This window comes from Mesoplodon densirostris, chromosome 1 (genome assembly GCF_025265405.1).
Source record: "Mesoplodon densirostris isolate mMesDen1 chromosome 1, mMesDen1 primary haplotype, whole genome shotgun sequence".
Taxonomy (NCBI): domain Eukaryota; kingdom Metazoa; phylum Chordata; class Mammalia; order Artiodactyla; family Ziphiidae; genus Mesoplodon; species Mesoplodon densirostris.
Genome location: NC_082661.1, coordinates 36,811,351 through 36,831,662, shown reverse-complemented (window position 1 = coordinate 36,831,662; position 20,312 = coordinate 36,811,351). Strand labels below are relative to the sequence as shown.

At 39.8% G+C, this 20,312-nt stretch overlaps 1 protein-coding gene across 6 annotated transcripts in view; it reads left to right on the top strand.

Annotated features, from left to right (window-relative positions):
- Positions 1-12,604, top strand: part of PCGF5 (polycomb group ring finger 5) — a 127,575-nt gene extending 114,971 nt beyond the window's left edge. For all 6 annotated transcript variants that reach the window (XM_060102111.1, XM_060102119.1, XM_060102135.1 and 3 more), the window contains one exon: positions 6,826-12,604. In XM_060102111.1, coding sequence (XP_059958094.1) covers positions 6,826-6,873 — 48 coding nt within the window. In that variant the 3' untranslated portion in view covers positions 6,874-12,604. The remainder of the gene's footprint in view (positions 1-6,825) is intronic.
- The last annotated feature ends 7,708 nt before the right edge of the window (positions 12,605-20,312 follow it).

Sequence of the window (20,312 nt, the reverse complement as noted above, 5' to 3'; positions counted from 1 at the left end):
GCAAAACTAAGACTTACTTGAGCTACAAAACTTCATCTTTTCAACTTACATCCCCAAAGTTTCCCATTATTTTAGTTCTCTTGAATTACCTATTTAATTTTGCCAAACTAAAAATGAAGTTATAAATGTTAAGGCCATTATTTATGCATCAGGAATTTTTAATAATTACCGGTTTCAGCCCATGAGAAATCTCTGCTCCATATTGAATCTCTGCTCTATACTTAACACTTCTTTGTGTGTGTGTGTTTTTTTTAATTAATCATTCACCCACAAGTGAAAGATAAAATGCCAGATTAGGTGAAGCTAAATAACAGCAACAGCTAAATGCAGTTGTGAGCTTGCTTACTAGGCCCTGTCCTAAGGACTGTACTTGAGTTATACCTCTTCTAGCGCAGAAATGATAGTGAACTGATTTAGTAATGCACTGAGAAAACATGAGCATACCTCTGAGAAAAGTTTATCTAATATAAGTGCATTTTAAAAATTTGGAAAACAGAAGAGACTAAGTGTAGAATAGTAAGGATTACTGTTGAGTATAGAGATGATCTGTGATCAACCTTAATCCGTGGATTAACCATGGCATTTCTTAAAAATCTCCATTGTTCTTTTATCCCAGAAATTAAAGTAGTCTTCATAATTATTTCCTTGGAGCCAAGAAAGGAGAATTGTAATTATATAACAAACTTAACTAGCAAACTTACCTCTGATGTTGCAATATTAGGGTTGGGACAAATAAATATATGTTAAGTATGAGAAGAACCACTTCAAATCAAAAATGTTAAATTTGCACTTTATCTAGAATTTCCCTCAGTCTTATTGTCAGCGCTGTGATTGTGGAAATCCCCACACTGTCATTAAAATGTGTGTTTCTTAATAAACACTTTTTAAGTCCCGTTGTTTTTAGTAATGGAGTAAGCACATTTAACAACTATAAAGGCCAATAGAAAATCATTTAGAGAAAAAAAAATCATCCTTCTCCTTATATTATGCAGTTGAGGGTGAGGGGTGAGTAAATAATTTAACTGAATTGGTGAGATATGCGTAGATGTTTCAGCTGACTTTAGCTTCACGGCTGATTTTGGGATGAATTGTAGTGATGCTCCTGCCTTTAGTTATAACTCATACATACATGGCTTTTTGCTTTTACTCTTGGCACTGATGTCTATTTATTTCCTGAGAAATAAAGATATTCTTAAACTCTGATCTAAAGTTTTAGAAAACTAGAATAAGACCAAATTTTCAAAAATCCACACACACTTCCTTTTCTAACTTCAACACTTCATTGTAGAGTATAGTCCTGTCAGAACATCTTTAGCCAAAAATCACCTAGAAAATTTCAAGGAAAAAAATTATCACTGTTATAAGAAAGTATTACTATATGTGTAGCTTTATACTATTAAATTTTTTAATTTTGTGAAAATTTCATGAAATAGACAGTTTTCTAAGAAAATAATAGTGGACCAACATTCACCCAAGAAGAAAATGTATATCACTAAATTATGGAAGACATAAAAAAATATAAATTACAGATACCTAAATATAAAACTACTTTTTTTTTTTTGTGGTACGCGGGCCTCTCACTGCTGTGGCCTCTCCCGTTGCGGAGCACAGGCCGGACGCACAGGCTCAGCGGCCATGGCTCATGGGCCCAGCCGTTCCGCGGCATGTGGGATCTTCCCGGACCAGGGCACAAACCCGTGTCCACTGCATCGGCAGGCAGACTCTCAACCACTGCGCCACCAGGGAAGCCCTATAAAACTACTTTTTTTTTTTTTTTTTTTTTTTTTTTTTTTTTTCTTTTTGCGATATGCGGGCCTCTCACTGTTGTGGCCTCTCCCGTTGCGGAGCACAGGCTCCGGATGCGCAGGCTCAGCGGCCATGGCTCACGGGCCCAGCCGCTCCGCGGCATATGGGATCCTCCCAGACCGGGGCACGAACCCGTATCCCCTGCATCGGCAGGCGGACTCTTAACCACTGCGCCACCAGGGAGGCCCTAAAACTACTTTTAATGGTCACATTCTCTCATATTTTCAAGGAATAGATCATTCTCATTCTAAATTGATTTAAGTCATTGAAAAAGATGGAATTTTTCCGAATTCATTTTACAAAGGTAACATAATGGTGAAAGCAAAAACTGACAGAGAACCTGCAATTAGAAAATGAGTATCAAATCTTATTTTGAACATAAAAACAAGATGATAAATAACATACTAAATATACTAAAATAATATGCTAGAAGAATAATGAACCAAGACCAAGTAGTATTTTTATCAGAAATGCAAGAATGGCTTCATGCTGGGGAGAGGGAAATTATATATATATTATATCCTAAAAACACTAAGTCAAATAAATACTAGTAGATGCTGAAAAGGCATTTGATAAAATTTGATGTTAAGTCCTAATTTTTCCTGCAAGCTTCTTATTTTGAAAAATTTCAAAACAATAACAAAGTTGATGTAATACAAAGGAATATCATTTACTTTTACTTAGATTTACCAATTAACATTTTGCTACATTTTTTGCCCCCCTTTCCCTTTCTTCCTCTTCTCCTTATCTCATTAATCTCTTTATAAATATATCTATTGTTTCTTTACGGAGCCGCTTGAAATTAAATTGCACGTATCATGACAGTTGACCTCTAAATACTTCAGCATGTGTTTCCTAAGATCAAAGACCTTCTCATATGTAACCACAATCCCACTTTGCTCACAAGAAATTTAGTACATTAAATATTATAGTGATGTCAGTTCTTCCCATAATTAAATTATGAAGTTTAATATAGTTACAAACACATTTTTACCAGATTCTTGTTTAACTTGACAAAGTCAGTCATTCTAAAGTTCATCAGGAAATATAACCTGGTGCCTCTGGTCAGTCCCATTTTTAAATGAGTAATCAGGGGGCACATGCATGGCCACCTACTGAAATGTATTTTAAAGCTGAAGTAATTAAAATCCAGTACTGTCTTAAACATAGACACATGAATAAAAAGAATAGCTCAGGAACATGAATCTATCAAGAGTATTTCAAATTAGTGGAGGGTAAAAAGATTAACAGATATCTATTGAGCCCTTAATTATGCACTGGGCAATCTTCTAGGCCCTGGGAACACAGAAGTAAAAATGAAAAAAATTCATTTCCTTCATGGAGCCTATACTCTAATGATAACAGATGAAAGATAAATGAGTAAAATTTATAGTGTTAGAAGAAAAATTAAAGTAGATAAATAGAATATTTTAGATAAGATAGCCAAGGGAAGACCTCTTTGAGTTGGGGATTTTTGATCAAAAAGAAGTGAGAGTAAGAGCTGTGTGTCTATCTGGGGTAGGGCCCTCTAGGCCGAGGGCACACAGTGCAAAGATCCAGAGATGTGGTCGTGTCTGGTGGTTTGAGGGCTGCAAGGCGGCCAAGGGCCTGGAGCAGAGACAGTAGTTGACCGGGTATCAGGGAACTTGGAGCACATATGTTGGGGTGGGATGTGATCCAGTAGGGTTTGTTTTCAGTTAATTGTACTGAGACTTTTGGTGGTGGTGATGGGGTGGGGGGATTCAATCCATACCTCCCATTATAGGTGTTTTTCATGGCTAAAATGGTACACATTAAAAATGATACCATCAAAGATCAGGAAGAGAACATAGCTAACTAACCTCAGGGTGAGGATGGCCTTTCTCATTGTACTTGTAAAAGGAAAGAAAGCAAACCGCGTTGACTACTAATACTGAAAAGTACATGGCAAAAATACCATAAATAAGGAATATTTGCAATATATGACAGAAAGATTTGCTGCCCTAATACGTAAAGAATCCATACAAATCTGTAGGACAGAGTTCACCTTTCCATAGAAAAATGAACAAAAGACATGATAAGACAAATCACAAAAGAAGGAAACACAACTGGCTAGTAAACATATAAAGATGGTTAATTTATTTAGAAGTCAAAATGGAAGAAGAAATAAAATATTATTTTATGCTTATTAAATTTCCAAATTAAGAGAGAGGAAAGTAATAGTACTCATTATTGATGAGGCTACTGAAGAATGAGCACTCATATTTCTTTTAGAAATGTAAAAATAGAACAACTTTCTTAAAGTCCAGTGTGATAGCATTTACCAAAAAACCCTTTAAAATGCTTATGCTGCCTGAATCAGCAGTTCTACTTCTAGGAACCAACCCTAAGGGTGCAGGGGAGATAGGGTGGGGAGTGGGGAATAGACCATTGGGTCACAATAAATTTATAATAGCAAAAAAAAAAAAGAAATAAACTAAAATGCAGTAAAAGATGTTGATAATTTATTGTATATTTCTATAAAGGTATCATATGTAGCCTTTAAAAATGATCACATATGACCATATTAAATACTGTAGAAATAAGTTTATGGAATTTTTTTAATGGACAAAATTCTTTTACGGACAAGATTATTTACCAAACAATATGTGTAGCGTGATTCCAGTTTTAAAAAGAAAAATAATGTAGACAAAAAGACTAGATGGATGTACATTAAAATGACTATGGTGGGGCCTCCCTGGTGGCGCAAGTGGTTGAGAGTCCGCCTGCCGATGCAGGGGATACGGGTTCGTGCCCCGGTCTGGGAGGATCCCATATGCCGCGGAGCGGCTGGGCCCGTGAGCCATGGCCGCTGAGCCTGCGCGTCCGGAGCCTGCGCGTCCGGAGCCTGTGCTCCGCAACGGGGGAGGCCACAACAGTGAGAGGCCCGCATACCGCAAAAAAAAAAAAAAAAAAAAAAAAAAAAAAATGACTATGGTGGTTATCTTTGGGTGTGGGATGTAAATGATTCTCCTTTTTTTCTTGGTGGTTTTCTATATTTTCTAAATCTAAAACCAAGTTACTTTTATGGTAAATAATTTATTTTTTAAGAAAAATAGTACGTCAACCAGTCAATTTTTATCATTTTCTAAAATTATCACATTTGAAATATATATACTTTGGAAGTATGGATTCTTTTAGTAAATGATGAGCCCGAGGACTGGCAGTCTCCACTCAGTGTAGTCCCATAACACTAAGAGGAGTGATAGGCTACATTTCGTTACAGTGCGTGCAGTGCCATTTTACTTCAGAAGGCAAACTGAAACACAAATAGGACTTAAAGTATACTTTAACCATTTCCAGTTTTGTAACACCAATAATTCTTAAACTTCACGTTGTCATAGGACACACACACATACAAATGGTTACTTGGAGGAGAAGACAAAACCATTTTCAGCCAAAAACTGAGAAAATCCCAGCCACTGACAACCAAGCCATTTTACTTCCCTCTCTTCCTACATCCTAGTAGAATTGGTGATGGATTCTTCTATGCATGATGAATGGATTTTTGAACGAGTGACTTAATTATTTGCAGAAAGTATGCAGATCCAACAGGAATGGAAAGCAAAGCTAGAAAGATTATTATAATGAGAGGCAAGCTCTGGGTTGGGTCAGGTAGGGTGGGAAGTAGTCAAGTTAGGTTAATACGATGTCTAGGTAGCAGTCTCCAACTCTGCCTGAACTTCAGAAAACCCAGGGAGTTTTGTAAAATACAGATTTCTGTGTCCCACTCACAGATATTCTGATTCAGAGGGAACCGAATAAAGTTTAAATAAAAACAAGGAAGCAAAATTTAACCACAATAGATTTAGACCATGGAAACCCTGAGAGACTGTGACTTTTACTCCAGTCCTTAGAAAACTGTAGGGCATCACCTTACTTCTTCAGCTGGGAACAGCAAGATCTAGGAATTTTCATTCCTACCCTCCAGTCCCACCCTGAGCTGAATGGTGAGAGAGACTTCCCAGGATGTAGCATAGCGATGATACCTACAGAAACAGTCATTTTCAGGGTTCTGGAATCTCAGTCTACCACTTTTGTCTATAGGAAAGAAAGACAGGATTTTTGCATTCACCTACACAGAGACAAGGGGGGAAACAAGTCAGTAGCCATCTCAGCCCTTTCTTGTTTTCATAAAAGTAGCTCCTGGAAATTTCATTTTAAAAAGGGGAATCTGCACCTTTAAGAAAAGGAAAACCATTGTTTCTTCAGACCCTTTCTGACTTTGATGTTTGAGTTCTATGTGATATGACAAAACAGAGGGTAAAAAAGACACAGAAGTAGCAGTGTGGCTTTTACCACAGGAAGCTGTTTCCTCTCTAGTGCTGTATGTTGATGTATGATACCTTCCCTATGTAGAGCAAAACAGAAGGGCGGTCTGAACCATTCAGTTATATAATAGTCAAGTCCAAATATTTAGTAGCATCAACTACTGAAAGTAGGCAGTTTCGTCTAACAATTAGTTACTTGTTTTTCAACATTTTTAAAATGACAGTTAAGTTTTAAATCCTAAAAAGAAGTGTCAAAGTTAAGATGTGTGATTTGTAAACACTATCCCAGTTTTCCTAGATTCATAGCAGGAGGTCTCTGTTAATTCGTGACTCAATGGGCTCTCACGAACAGCAGCCCTGATGGAGTCCAGCCTGCGGGCTTGTCTTGTTCAGCCCCACAGGTGAATGCAGGTGAGAGCTTTCCATCCTCCACACAGGCCCTGCCTCGCCCTAAGTACTAACATTAGTACTATGCACATATGCAAGCAGTATGACATCTGCAGGCCTTCCAGCTTGACCTGTGTTGCCAGTTATGGAACACTTGACTGATCCTAGAAAATAGTAGCTGTTTAAAAATACAGTCTTAATGATAATTACAACCTTAATTGTCATAATCACCAGTACCAGGAAATACTGTAAGCTATCACTGCACATTCTTAAAGTCTTTTATGTATAATCTATATTGTTTTTATATCAACAGTCTTACTCGTCGTCTGTTTTTATTTTATAGTCATACCCCATGGTATTGCAGTATCGACCAAGAATTGATTTTGGTTAGACCGCGGGGCCTAGATCCCACTGAATGAATCCTGCACTACGTGTTTACTCATCGACAGACTGCACAGTGAACGGTGTGTGGACTGGAGGGACACAACCAGCTTTTCAGCATGCGAATAAGGCCATTGTCTGTCTCTAAATTGTCAGTTGCATTTTTGTTGTTTCTACTAAGAGCAAACCAAGTGCCATTCTGCTACTGAACCACCTGCATACGGTATCTGTGCTGTCTCACAGTGTACAATACAAGTCATGGCTGAAACCAGTTAGGTGTGCAGCCACGATCCAGCCTTCTGAATATTTTGCTTGCCTGTTCCAAGTTTGTTCTAATGTTTGATTACACTAGTAATATGGCTCAATCTTCGTGGTGTTGCAGTTTTCACATACTTACTATTTGATTAATTCTTGTTTAAATAGAGTACTGTACAAGGAACTAATAATTATTATATCTTGAAATTATTTTGTATGGGAAATATATTTAGAAAAGTGGTCCTTGAGCCACTGTCCTGTTCTCAGTAAGCTTTTTGTGTGCAAACTAGTTCACTCTTGAGTGTGCAAGTCCTTTGGGGAAGAATTCCAATTGTTCTTTACATTAGAGCACATTATAATTGTAGGCATTTTGAGTCATCTGTCTGTGTAGTCTACCAGTCGCACAGGGAGGGCCTGTTCACCCTCCAGAAAATGTATGTGACTTCTTGGAGAGCTGAAGTGAGATTCACAACCAGTTGAAATGCTGGCAGCTGATCACATTACTTCTAACAAAATTAATGTGTAAGTGAGGTTAATCTTTCATAATGCCTTATGACGAGCGGGTGCTGCTTCATGAAATGTCATCGCCGTCATGTAGCCCACTTTATGTGTGCATTGTTATACTGTGGCTCTTATCTAATGAAGTACATTGCTTCCCTGTTTCAGTTGGCCTTAGGTGTGTGTCATTGTGGCATGCAGAAGGTTATGATGATTTAAGTATTAGGATTTTTAGAGCAGGTAACATTAGCTATTTTATGGATTTCAAAAATCTCAAAGCAACTGTAGATTAAAACTGTTAGTAACCTGTCACATTTCCAAACCATACGTATAAAATAGAAAAAAATGCAGTGTAATAGATAAATATGCTAACCAGAATTAATGGTTTGAGGACATTTCATTTTAGATCCTGTAGTAATCAGGGGGAAATGGGATTATTGTTTTATACATAAGTTCTTTAAGGTCAGAGCTATGATAATGTCCTTGATTTTGCTTTTTTTTTTTTAAGTCTTCCACTCATTTTGAGATGAGTCTGCAAGTCAAAAAAGTCTTGTCACCTTAAATTATATGAAGAACTTCATTTTAAACCTCTTAACATTTACATTATTTTTCATAAACTTCTGTTTTACTAATTGCTTTGAAACTTAGGCCTATTTCCTCAGTTTCAAATTTAACCTCTGAAATACTTAGGAAATAATCTTGAAAGTTAGGAAAAAATATTTGTTCTAGAAATCTGACATGAGCACAATCTGTGTGTTACACACATAGTTTTTATACTGTATACATAGTAGATGTGCTACATTTTCCAGTAAAATGTATCACAAGGTAATGCCTTCTGGATCTCAAAATGCTTCTTAGAAATAAAACAGTGTACGACCAAGAAACACATACAAAATACAGCTAAATCTTGATGCATTTCACAATATAAAAGGCTGAAACTTCATAATTATCTTTTCCTTATATCTTTGTTTTAAGTCAAAAAGTCTAAAGTTTTCTGTTGTTTTTGGCCTGACTTTTGTGAAAAAGGTTATGGCAATACTTTTAAAATATCACTTTGTTAGACTGTGTTTGTGCTTGGAGGGGCTCACAAAGAGAATTTAAAAGGCAGATTTTAAATAACTCTTTAAAAATGGTTGGCACAGACCATTACCCTAAACCAGAAACTGAATTTACTCCCCAGCTACAGAAATTATTTTGCTGCACTGTCAAATGCAGTTCCCTGACATCCCTAAGAAATTTTTAGATTCCTTGTAAACTTGTCACATCTAGGTCAGTGATTACTTATGGAAGCTGATTTTAATTAACTCAAAATAAATTGAGAGTGCATTTTAAAAACCACAAATGAGACCTGGATGTTTTTGGGTCCCCAGACAAAACTTGCAGCCTTAAATGAGTTTTATATACGTGATCTCATTAAATTTGGCTTGTTGCCTCATCTTATGTAGTGTCGCTATTTTCCAAGGAAATATATAGGAAGCAATTATGGAATTGAGTATACTTTTATATAAAATTCCTTTATCTAATGTTAATATATTAACACTTTTATTGAAATGCAATGGAATATGTGCCAAAACATGTGAAAACCTTGCATAAAGAAGGGCATCAGTTATACGGGGAAAGGTACACGTTTTATGATGGTCCTGAGTAATGTGGTATTACTATTAGAACCACAGACTTCTTCATATATATTCAACTATGGTTTTCTAAGTATGGGACTACTTTCATGTCTAGTAATACACTAATCCCTAGTTAATTATCCCGAGTCCGGTTGTGGAATTTGTAAGAAACGAGGTATAGAAAAATTAACAGGCAAAAATATACAGGTGGTTAGTTTTACAAACTTGGGGTGCTAATAAGATAAACTCCTTATACAAATAGCCTATAGGAATAATCATCTGAATCTGCAAAGTTGGAGAATAAAACTAAATTAAGTTTTTCTTTAATCTCTTGTTTCTTAAGCGACAAACTGAAAGAACTTTTTACTTCCATAAAAGATTTTGTAATCTGTTTTCTCCGCTTTAGATATCATAGATGTACAAAGGTCAAGGAACCTTGGATCTAAAGAAGGCCCGTGCTTTATTTATAGATATCACTTTAACGGAAGTAATCACATTAGTTCATAGAAAAATCCAAATATGGCCCTTTCTCCAGATTAACAGAATACTTTTAAGTGTAAAAACAAATAAACTAAAAGATTCACTGATGAGGTAGTATTAGGTCATTCAGTCTGAGGTCCAGATACCTTGGGGTGATGTCTTTTAACTACTTTTAGAAAAGTATTTTTCTTTATTCATTAAAAATCTGTCCCATATTAATATGCCACATTTTATAAATGTAATGAGTTTGCTCAACTATGTGTAACTTAAAATGATTCTTTAAGGGAAAAAAAGTATGTTATATAATATTGTGAACTGTTTAGCTTTATTGAACTATTTAAGAGAAAGTGCCTCATTGCTAAAGTGCATTTCTGTTTTAGATTTACTGCATAAATTTTGAGTTTTCTGTCCCTGTCTCTTATCAATGGTTTTGTATCTAAATAGGCTCTTGTAAGTTAGAATAATCTCTTTTTGAAAGATTTTCATAAGAAAATAGTTATCACCAAAGACATTTTACTGTTAATAACCATGTTAGAGAGACAGTTTAACTGTTTGGAGGTTGGAAATTTTTAGACTGCAAGTTACTTTTATATAATTAGGCAATAACCTTGAGTAATTGCTAAAATATCACCAAAGAAAGGCTTTAAACTTAATTTTCATGGTAAGATCAATCAAATGCAGGTTTTTCTTGCAATAATCAGACCATACTTCCTTTCAGCTATGTTTCTTGTTTTTCCAGCACCATCTGACAGATCTTAGGAAATCCTCAAAGGTGAAAAAGAGATTAACACAACAAATAGCCTCCCTCTGGATGAAAAGTGGGAGAAATACATACTTTGAAAAGAAAATTGAAATTGAGATTTTAAATTCTAATTTGAGAAGCTTTTTATTCCATGGAGGCGATACAGACTAAAACTATGCTTATTTAGTTCCTGGGTTCTTAGTAATGTGAGAAATTTTATTAAAGACAGACTTTGGTAAAAGTGCAGACATGCTTACTTGTAATAGAAAATAGTGCATTCTGTTGGATTCACATAAGTAAATGCTTTTTCTGTATTCAAAAGCAAAATTTTCCTAAAGGCCTGTGGTTTTTTTTTTTAAGTACCTCTTTGTCTTGTTTCTCAGCAATGACTTTGTTTTTAGAATCTAGCCATACAGCCAAATTCGGCAAGATAAGCCCCAGATGAAGAGCATATACACCAGGTTAAGCCCTGTCCTCACACCGATCTTTTGGGGGAGCCCGTGCTGTGGGCCACCTCAAGCAAAGCTCACATTATTAAGTCTTCCTGACAGGCCACCTGGTAAACCGCATTAGATCGGATAAAGATGGATGCACTCCATTATATACTCTGGTTTACCATAAGGAATTTTCCAGCAGGCTATGCCTTATACCAGAGAGATATAGATATTGGTTGTGGGAATTACAAAAATGAGTGAGTTTGCCGTAACTTTAATTTTCTGGGTTAGAAACATAAAAACATGAAATGCTATTATTTTAAGATATATACCTATCCCTACAATAAGGAATATAACATGTCTGCCAGATCTGGTTTATAAAAATTGAAAAATATTAAATACACTAGAAACTCAAACCCTTTGAAAGCACAAAATAACCAACTAATTCTGGATTTACTTGATATACCTAGTTCAATAGTATTTTGTTGAAAAAAGTTCAAATTGAAAGTTCATTAAAATGTACTCAAACATACATTACAGGGTTTTCATAGTTTTTTCTTAAAACGGTGGCATTTTCCCAAATAATTTAAAAGTGATTCTCTTCCTAATGTAATGTAGTTTTCACAAGTAGTGTGTTTATTTGCTATCGTTACTATATTTTCAAATAGAATTAAAATGCTTGAGCACTTCTTTTTCAGAAAGTTAGTTATGAAATTAAACAAAAATAAATTATTTTAAATGCTCATTAGAATGTGTCCGAATACTTGTTATGCCCCTTTCTCTGGGATTCAAAACTTGAGTCATTATTCAGAAATGCTTTTTAATTTTAATTACCTTTAAATCTAGAATCAAGTGAAACATATTAAATACTGGGTCCAGTTTTCTTCCATCTTTCAGAGCTTCATGGAATAAGAAACTAATCTAGTACAAACTGAAGATTAAATATTTCCGGGCAGTGCAGAGATAGATAATGAATAGATTATGTATCCGTGGACTTCACATCAGTCCAGCAGAGCAGGAGTTCTGCACATTAGAAATGGAATAGGATCAGCCTAACGTTGTTTGGGGTTGGTTTTCTTTCGCTGTATTTTTTTGAATGGGGATGGGGGCCCAAGTGTCCTTATGAAGCTGTGGTCGACAAGAGCTTGTGGGGGGAGCACCAGTGTTCTGCTGCGTTCCTGCATCTGGCAACACAACAGCAAGCACCAGTTTTTAATAGAGTAGCCCTCACTTTAAATAAAACCATCATAGACTATATTGTACAGTTCTGTTGCTAATTTTCCTTTGAAATATAAAATATTTTAAGCTTTGTTTTTTGTTTTGTTTTTTTGGTCAAAAGTGGTAACATCTTAATACAAATAAAAACCTTTTTGTGGTTGTAAGATTTAGCTTATAAATCATTCAAATTGAAGTGAAAGATTACCAGGTCATTGTTAATGACTTAGTCTATTAAGAATATATGTATTTTTGTAAAGGAAAAGCACTTGTAGATATTTAATCAGTACTATATGTCTGTTTTGCAGAAATAAAATGCTGCTTAGAGATTCTCTTTAAATATTTTTTATTTTTGTGCTCAACTGTATTTTCTGTTGATCTATGGAATGTTCTGTACAAAGCTGTATGGTTGTACTGTTGGGCTAGACACTTTTGTTTTTTAAGATCTGGACTTAGCCAAGTATATTTGACCATGTTAAAAATAGTATCTTTGTTATTAAATTTTTGATTGCATAATTTATTGCTGTCATTCTTCATTATCAGTAGTTGCAGATCATAACCTTCATTTAAAAGTTTCCATTAAGTATTACTGTAGCTAATTTTGTGAATGTTTGTTGAATATTTGAGACGATAAACATTTTCTAAAGATTTCTGAACTGTTTACTTTTAAGATGGCAGACTGGCCCTCAAATAATACTTGAGGTGTGTGTCCACATACACTTTAGAACAATTTCTTTTTTTGTTAATCTAATCCAAATCATCTTCTGAAAGTAATTGAGTACCAAAGAAAGGACCAAGTGATTTGAAAGACAGACTGCTTTCTTCAGCTACTTAGATAACAGCTTTGTTTTATTAATAACTTGCCTGGGGAATTCTAGTTGGGCTGAAGACAGACATTCAAGTCAGAAGGTTGCGATGATTCATCTCTCTGCCCCATTGTTACAGTGCCTGAAGCTTTGTCTTAGGTTAGTGATACCATGGAAGGTGGCTAGAGACCTCAGGCGTTCATCGAGGTAGGAAAGCAGCATCCTCTGAGCAAAACTCCCTTCACCTTTTAGCATCACGCTTCGCAAAGCTGTTGCAGAGTGGGAAAGAACTTGGGAGGACTGTACATGGAAAGTGCTCAAAATGTAGCCCATTTTACTTTTACCCCATGTCAGGGGCCAGAACAGGAGAAGGCCTCAGGGAAGGCTGGAGGACACAACCAAGGAAAAAAGGAAACCGTTTTCTGACTTGCTAATCAGTCTCTACCACGCCTGCACTTGAGAACAGAGCCAGTTTACCCAGTTCTTAGTGTTTTGTCAACACAGGCTCAGCTCTGATCTTTTCAGCAGTTTAGAAAGTTATGGAGGAGTCTGCACCCCAGGTGAGTTTAAGAGCCAGCCTCTGTTTGTTGTGTGGCCAAGGAATTTGCTGACAGTATTTTGCTGGAAGCCATGTAGAGCCCGGCTTGACACCCAAACCCCTGCTGTGGGATTTGGGGTTCCAGGATTACCATCAAATGGAGAATCATGCCCAGAAAGAAGAAATAGCAAATGATCGCCCCCCACCTCCCAAAGCCCTGCTCCTACCGAGCCCAGTTCAGATTCCATCAACTCCTGTAGGCTGAGCCAAACTTTCTTCTTCTGTACCAGTTAGCACTTTTATCACAACCACAGTAATTGATGTTTGTCCTCCCATTAGATTATGAGCTTTGAGAGGGATGTTGACAGTCATTGTGGTATATCCTCACCCTCACAACACAATTTGCATATTAACTGGCACCAATAAGACCAATGTAGTGAAAGAATCCAGATTTCAGGAAGCAGAGGCAATGCTAACAAGTCTCTAGCCATTTCCCCAATAGTCTCCTGATCGTTGCTCTTATATGACATCAGTCATATTGGATTAGGGCCCCACCCTTATGACCTCATCAACTTCAATCAAAGGCCCTATCTCAAAGACAGTCACATTCTAAGATCCTAGGGTTAGGCCTTCACTATTCAGTTCATAACAGCCATGTGGTGCCTCATAGACCTGGGTTCAAGTACAGGCTCCTTCTGTGGTGTGACTTTGGGCAATTAACTGGTTGAGTCTCAGTTTCCAAAAGCAGGAACAAGATCCCTATATCCCATAGGTTTGTGGAGGAATGAGAGGCCACAGGAAGTGCTCAGAGCAATGCCAGTGGAAACAGAACAGCACAGCCGTTTTCCATCTCCATCTGATCATCCACAGATTGCAACCCAGTGTTACCCAATGTTCTCTCTGATTTGCCAGGAGCTAAAATGCCAACAAGTAACTCAAATTTTGTTTACCTAGAGCTATTCCAATCACATGGTCGTTCATAAAATGTATTCCCACTGAATGTACTAATACGTAAAAGGATGCAGCACAGGGTCTAGCACATACTTTACAAATGTCTTCCCTTACTCTCACCCATTTAATCATAAGAACAGACCAGTGAGATAAGAGCAAAAATAAATGGGAGCTAATCAAACTTAGAAGCTTTTGCACAGCAAAACGAAAAAACAACCTACAGGATAGGACAAATTATTTGCAAATGATTCGACTGATGAGGGCTTAATTTCCAAAATATACAAACAGCTCATACAATTCAATAACAAAAAAAACAACCCAATGGAAAAACGGACAGAAGACCTAAATAGACATTTCTCCAAAGAAGACATAGAGATGGACAATAGGCACATGAAAAGATGCTCAACATCACTAATTATTAGAGAAATGCAAGTCAAAACTACAATGAGGTATCACCTCACACCGGTCAGAATTGGCCATCATTAAAAAGTCTACAAATAATAAATGCTGGAGACGGTGTGGAGAAAAGGGAACCCTTTTACACTGTTGGTGGGAATGCAAATTGGTGCAGCCACTATGGAAAACAATATGGAGGTTCCTCAGAAAACTAAAAATAGAGTTGCCATATGATCCAGCAATCCCACTCCTGGGCATATACCCAGACAAAACTATAATTTGAAAAGATACAGGCACTCCTACGTTCATAGCAGCACTATTTACAATAACCAAGACATGGAAACAACCTAAATGTCCATTGACAGATGAATGGATAAAGATGTGAGATATATATAAAATATATTCCACTGTATATATATATATATATATATATAGAGAGAGAGAGAGAGAGAGAGAGAGGAATATTACTTAGCCATAAAAAAGAACGAAATAATGCCATTTGCAGCAACATGGATGGACCTAGAGATTAGCATACTAAGCAAAGTAAGTCAGAAAGGGGAAGACAAATACCATGATATTACATGTATATGGAATCTAAAATATGAAACAAATGAACAAGACAGAAACAGACTCACAGATATAGAGAACAGACTTCTGATTGCCAAGTGGGTGGGGGTGGGTGGGAGAGAGAAGGATTGGAAGTTTGAGATGAGCAGATGCAAACTGTTATATATAGGACGAATAAACAAGGCCCTACTGTATAGCACAGGGAACTATATTCAATATCCTGTGATAAACCATAATGGAAAAGAATACGAAAAAGTATATATGTATAAATGAGTCACTTTGCAGTACAGCAGAAACTAAGGCAACATTGTAAATCAAGTATACATCAATAAAATTAAAAAAAAAAAACAGACCTGTGAGGTAGGCACTCTTAGCTCAATTTTAATGATGAGAAAGTGATCTAAATAACTTGCAGTCACCAGACATGTATTTGGACCTTCACTGTGGGCCTGTCTATTCCCTAGGGTGAGTCTGTTCTCAGAGGTCCTGGCTCTTTGCATCTGAGAGCTGAGAGCTCTAGAGAAGCTTATGCTCAGGCCTTCTGGCCACTCCAGGATGGATCGCACAGAGGATAAACGTTCGGCAGCCAGTATGTGCCTAAGATGACTGTGGTCAAGATGTTGTTTTGAGCATCCACTGTATACCAGGAGCTGTGTGAGACTCTGGGGATCCAAGTGGTGAGCCGAACAGATTTCACCCTTATGCTAACTGAGCTTCCAGTATGGGAAAGAGATACACGTTAAACAAAGACCAGAAATACATAATAAAAAGAGGGGTAAGTTGTCTGAAGGAAATAAATTCTATGAGAAAGAATGGGAGGTCCAGACCTTTCTGAGAAAATGGCATTAAGTGGAGATGAGAGAGAAGCTGGAGCTGGCCAGGAGAGAGTATTCCTGAGAACGAGTAAGAGCCGGGAGAACTCCATGCTGCCCGGCCACCTGCGGGAGGTGGAGAGGGGAGGGGTGACACGGAGGAGAACAATGGGAGAGAATTCTGGAGAAGGCGGCAAGGGGCTGGGTCATTTAGACACTCTTAGGTCCCCTTGAAAACCTTCTATTTTATTCTGAGCACAATGGGAGGGTTTTACACAGGAGCTTGACAGCATCCTGTTTACATGTTTAAATGATCACACTGGGAGCTTTGTGGAGAATAGATGGTAAAGCATAGAAGCTAGAATAGACACGGGAACAAGCTAAAAGCCTAGAACAGTAGCCCAGGTAAGAAAAAGCACCAGGGTCCCAGACCAGAGCCATGGACCTCAAGATGAACCTAACTGGCGTTGGAGAGAAGAGGGTTTCTTTGCACATATCACCCCCACCCCGTCTGCAATGTGCCTAAATTTAATGAAACCTAAGTTTTTAGGTCATAGGTGAAGCTCTGGATAGGCGTGGGGAATTCAGACCAAGAGGGTGGGAAGAAGCCACGAAACTGAGAGGAACAGCCGCACCCAAACTCCCAGCACTTCCTTAGGAAACCCGGAGTGGGGAGGGTGGCCGGAGCAGCGGGAGGATGTTTGGATGAGAGAAAAGGATCCTGAAAAGCATGGTAACCAGGGCTCCCACGGACCCTGCTGCTCTGCTAAGCACCCACCTTTTCCCCGCCTGGCACTTCCTCCCCACTAGAGGCCCGGCCCCACCCCCTGCTCAGGATGCAGGATGCTGTCCTCAGGAGCTGCTGCTCTCCTCCCACCCAGAGGTGGTCCTTGCCCACTCCTTCCCTGTAACCCTTTACACAGCCCTGTCCTGTCACGGGCATGGGAGCAATGCAGCCCCAGACTCCAGTAAGGGCTCTAGTAAGGGGTCTCCCGCTGATTAACTGCAGGATGGGTGAATTACATATTATATCCTCAATGGTGACTGAGACCCTAATGTAAATGTGACACTAAACCAGCAGAACTCACGAGATGTAATTAACACACCTACTTCTTGAATCTGTGCCTCTCACAGCCCCCTTCCACTGGATGAAAACATCAGTAGCCCCAGAACTTTCTCAGCACACTTTAAATCACAAAATATGGTCTCAACTGAGAAATCAGAAAGTCCAGTTCAGTATATTGATCAATTACTCACTATTTTATTGCAAGGTTATGCTTCTTCCCTGCTCCTAACTAGGGCCCAGTAAAGGGTTACCTGCTTTCCAAAACTAGAGGGTGGTGGTCCCTCTTTCCCTGATTTGTTCTCCCTGGTTTGGGTATATACTTGGTGGGGAAGGAGGGGAATCTGAGAACAGCAGAACAGCTTATAAGCCGGCTCCAAGCAATCTGGACCTGACTGATGCTCACAGCCCCGTCTCTCGCAGTACTCTTTCTGGGTTCTTTGGAGGGTCCCCTCCAGAACCTTCAACCATCACTCTCCTTGCCAGGAGCCGTGCCTGTGGCAGTGGGCTGTTCCTGATGCCCCTGACCTTGTATGCCAGTGCTACAGCCCACAGCCTCTTACTGCAGGGATTTTCCCTTCCACAGGCTGCCATCTTGTACAGGGTCCGGTTAAGTGGCTCCCTGCTGATGCTCCTGCTGCAGGCCCCTTACAGGACCTACTATGGGCCATGTAGCACTGACCCACAGTCAAGGACGAGTCTGTGGGGGGTTTTTTTGTTTGTTTTTTTGTTTGTTTACATCTTTATTGGAGTATAATTGTTTTACAATGGTGTGTTAGTTTCTGCTTTATAACAAAGTGAATCAGTTATACATATGTTCCCATATCTCTTCCCTCTTGCATCTCCCTCCCTCCCACCCTCCCTATCCCACCCCTCCAGGCGGTCACAAAGCACCAAGCTGATCTCCCTGTGCTATGCGGCTGCTTCCCACTAGCTATCTACCTTATGTTTGGTAGTGTACATATGTCCATGCCTCTCTCTCGCTTTGTCACAGAACCTAGGGTTAAGACAGGAATAAAGACACAGACCTACTAGAGAATGGACTTGAGGATATGGGGAGGGGGAAGAGTCTGTGTTTTTCACAGCCCAGCAGGCCCTCTCGCCCTCTGCCCTCCCCAATGGCTCCAGGCTGAGAGGCATAGCCTCTGGCCTCTAAATTCTTGCGGGTGTATTGACTCCAGGCCAGTGTCCCCACAGCTGCAGTATCGCATACCAAGCCTTCCTGGGGTGCTGTTGAAGCCCCGCCCCCACCAGAAGTGGGTGGTGGGGTCAGCACCCTTCACCTCTCCGCCTTGAGGAGGGGTGTGCGCAGCCCAGCTCCTGCATAAACGCTCCCTCCTTATCTCCTGCACTATTTCTTGGAAACAGTGAAGGAGAGCGCACCAGGTGACCAGAAGCCTGATTGGTCTCTGATCACTGGGTCTGAGCGGACTCCTCTCTCTGCCTTCCCTCCACCATGGCTCTCTCCCTGGTCACCTTGTCCAGAGGCAAGATGGTACTCAGCCTGTCGGCCACAACACAGCTCCTGATGATGCCAGCAGATTGAAAAGAGATCCGCCTGCACCCCACCTGGCAGCATCCAACCCACACTGAGAGACTGAGGCCCGGGCACCAGCCCAGGCCAGACTCTTCCAAAACAGCTGCCCCCTGAGAGATGAGGGCTGGGCTGAAGGGAGGGAGAGTGACGTCCTGTCTGAACCACCGGAGTCCAATTCAGCTGCTGACTCTCTGAGCGAGGACACAGTGACCCAGCCAGGGCCTGAGAAGGAGTAAGCGAAACCAGCACTGGATGCTGTAGATCCTACAATGCTGGAGGCTCCGCCGCCTGCCTGTGAAGTTGGTACCAGCTGTTCTGGGCTGGTCAGTACAACCTACCAGCATCCAGCTGCCTTGATTTCTCAAGCTCCCCACCGGGAAGCAGTTGGGTGATGAGCAGCTAGAGGGGTGGAGGGAGTGTTCTGGGAAGTTCTCCCATTTGAGCTGACCAAGAAGGGAGATGGAATCAGCCCAAGGACAGTGTCTCTCTCTGGCTGTTAGAAATGTGCTCACTGAAGAGCGTCTTGGAGCTGCCACTGGGGGTTTCCATCCGAGGCAGACCCAGAGCTCCAGGTTATATGGAGTGGTGACGGAAAAATGAGCAGACATCAAGGAGTGGAGCCAAGGAGGGCTTCACTCCCAGTTCAGCCACTCCCCAGCTGTGTGACCTTGGGCAAGTCACTTCCTCTCTCTGGTCCTGCCTTGGGTACTTCACCCTGTACGTCCCCATTCTTGTGACACTCATCTCAACTGAAGTTGTGGGTGTAGCATCTGTCTTCCCAGCCACACTGCAAGCTCCCTGAGCACACAAACCAGTCTGTGTGATTCAGCTCTACGTGGGCCTGGCCCATGGCAGTGCTCAAGGAGAAAAGAGAAACCTCAATGAACAATATGGGCAGCAACCCTTCTATACTATAAACTCACAGATACTGTCCTTAGTAGAAGAACGTCTGCAGTACCACCATCATCCCTAGACTGGGGCAAGAGGGGCCCCTGCCCTGGGCCTGACTTTTAAAAGACCCTGCATGCACAAGCTCCAAAATACAAGACTTTTTTTTTTCCTTTTGGTCTTTTAAGAAACTTTTTGAAAAATTCAATAACCAATTGAGTGAAAAAGAATTAGGGAAGAGGAACATGCCATCTAACTGGGGCTCTCAGGCCACAGGATGCTGGAGGGAGGGGCTGTGGAGGATCATGGTCTCTGCCCTGGGAAACTAGAGAAGGGGGTGCTGCTTGGTTGAAGTCACATACCCCAGATCACCCCAAGTGAGTGTCCAGACAGACAGACCGCTGTACCCCTTCCCTTGCTTCTGCTTGGGTGGGGTAGTTTTGGAAGGCCCTGGCTCCCTAAGGATTCTGACCAGTCAGTCTCCACCCTAGGCTCAGGTGGGTTCCAGTGGGTCCAGATAACCTGGGCTCCTGGGTCTCACTTATCTCATTAATCCTCATAATGAGTTGTCTCCCTTAATCCTCATAATAAACTTATGAGGTCTGGTTATGGTTCTCATTTTGTAGATGAGGAAATTAGCTCAGAGAGGTT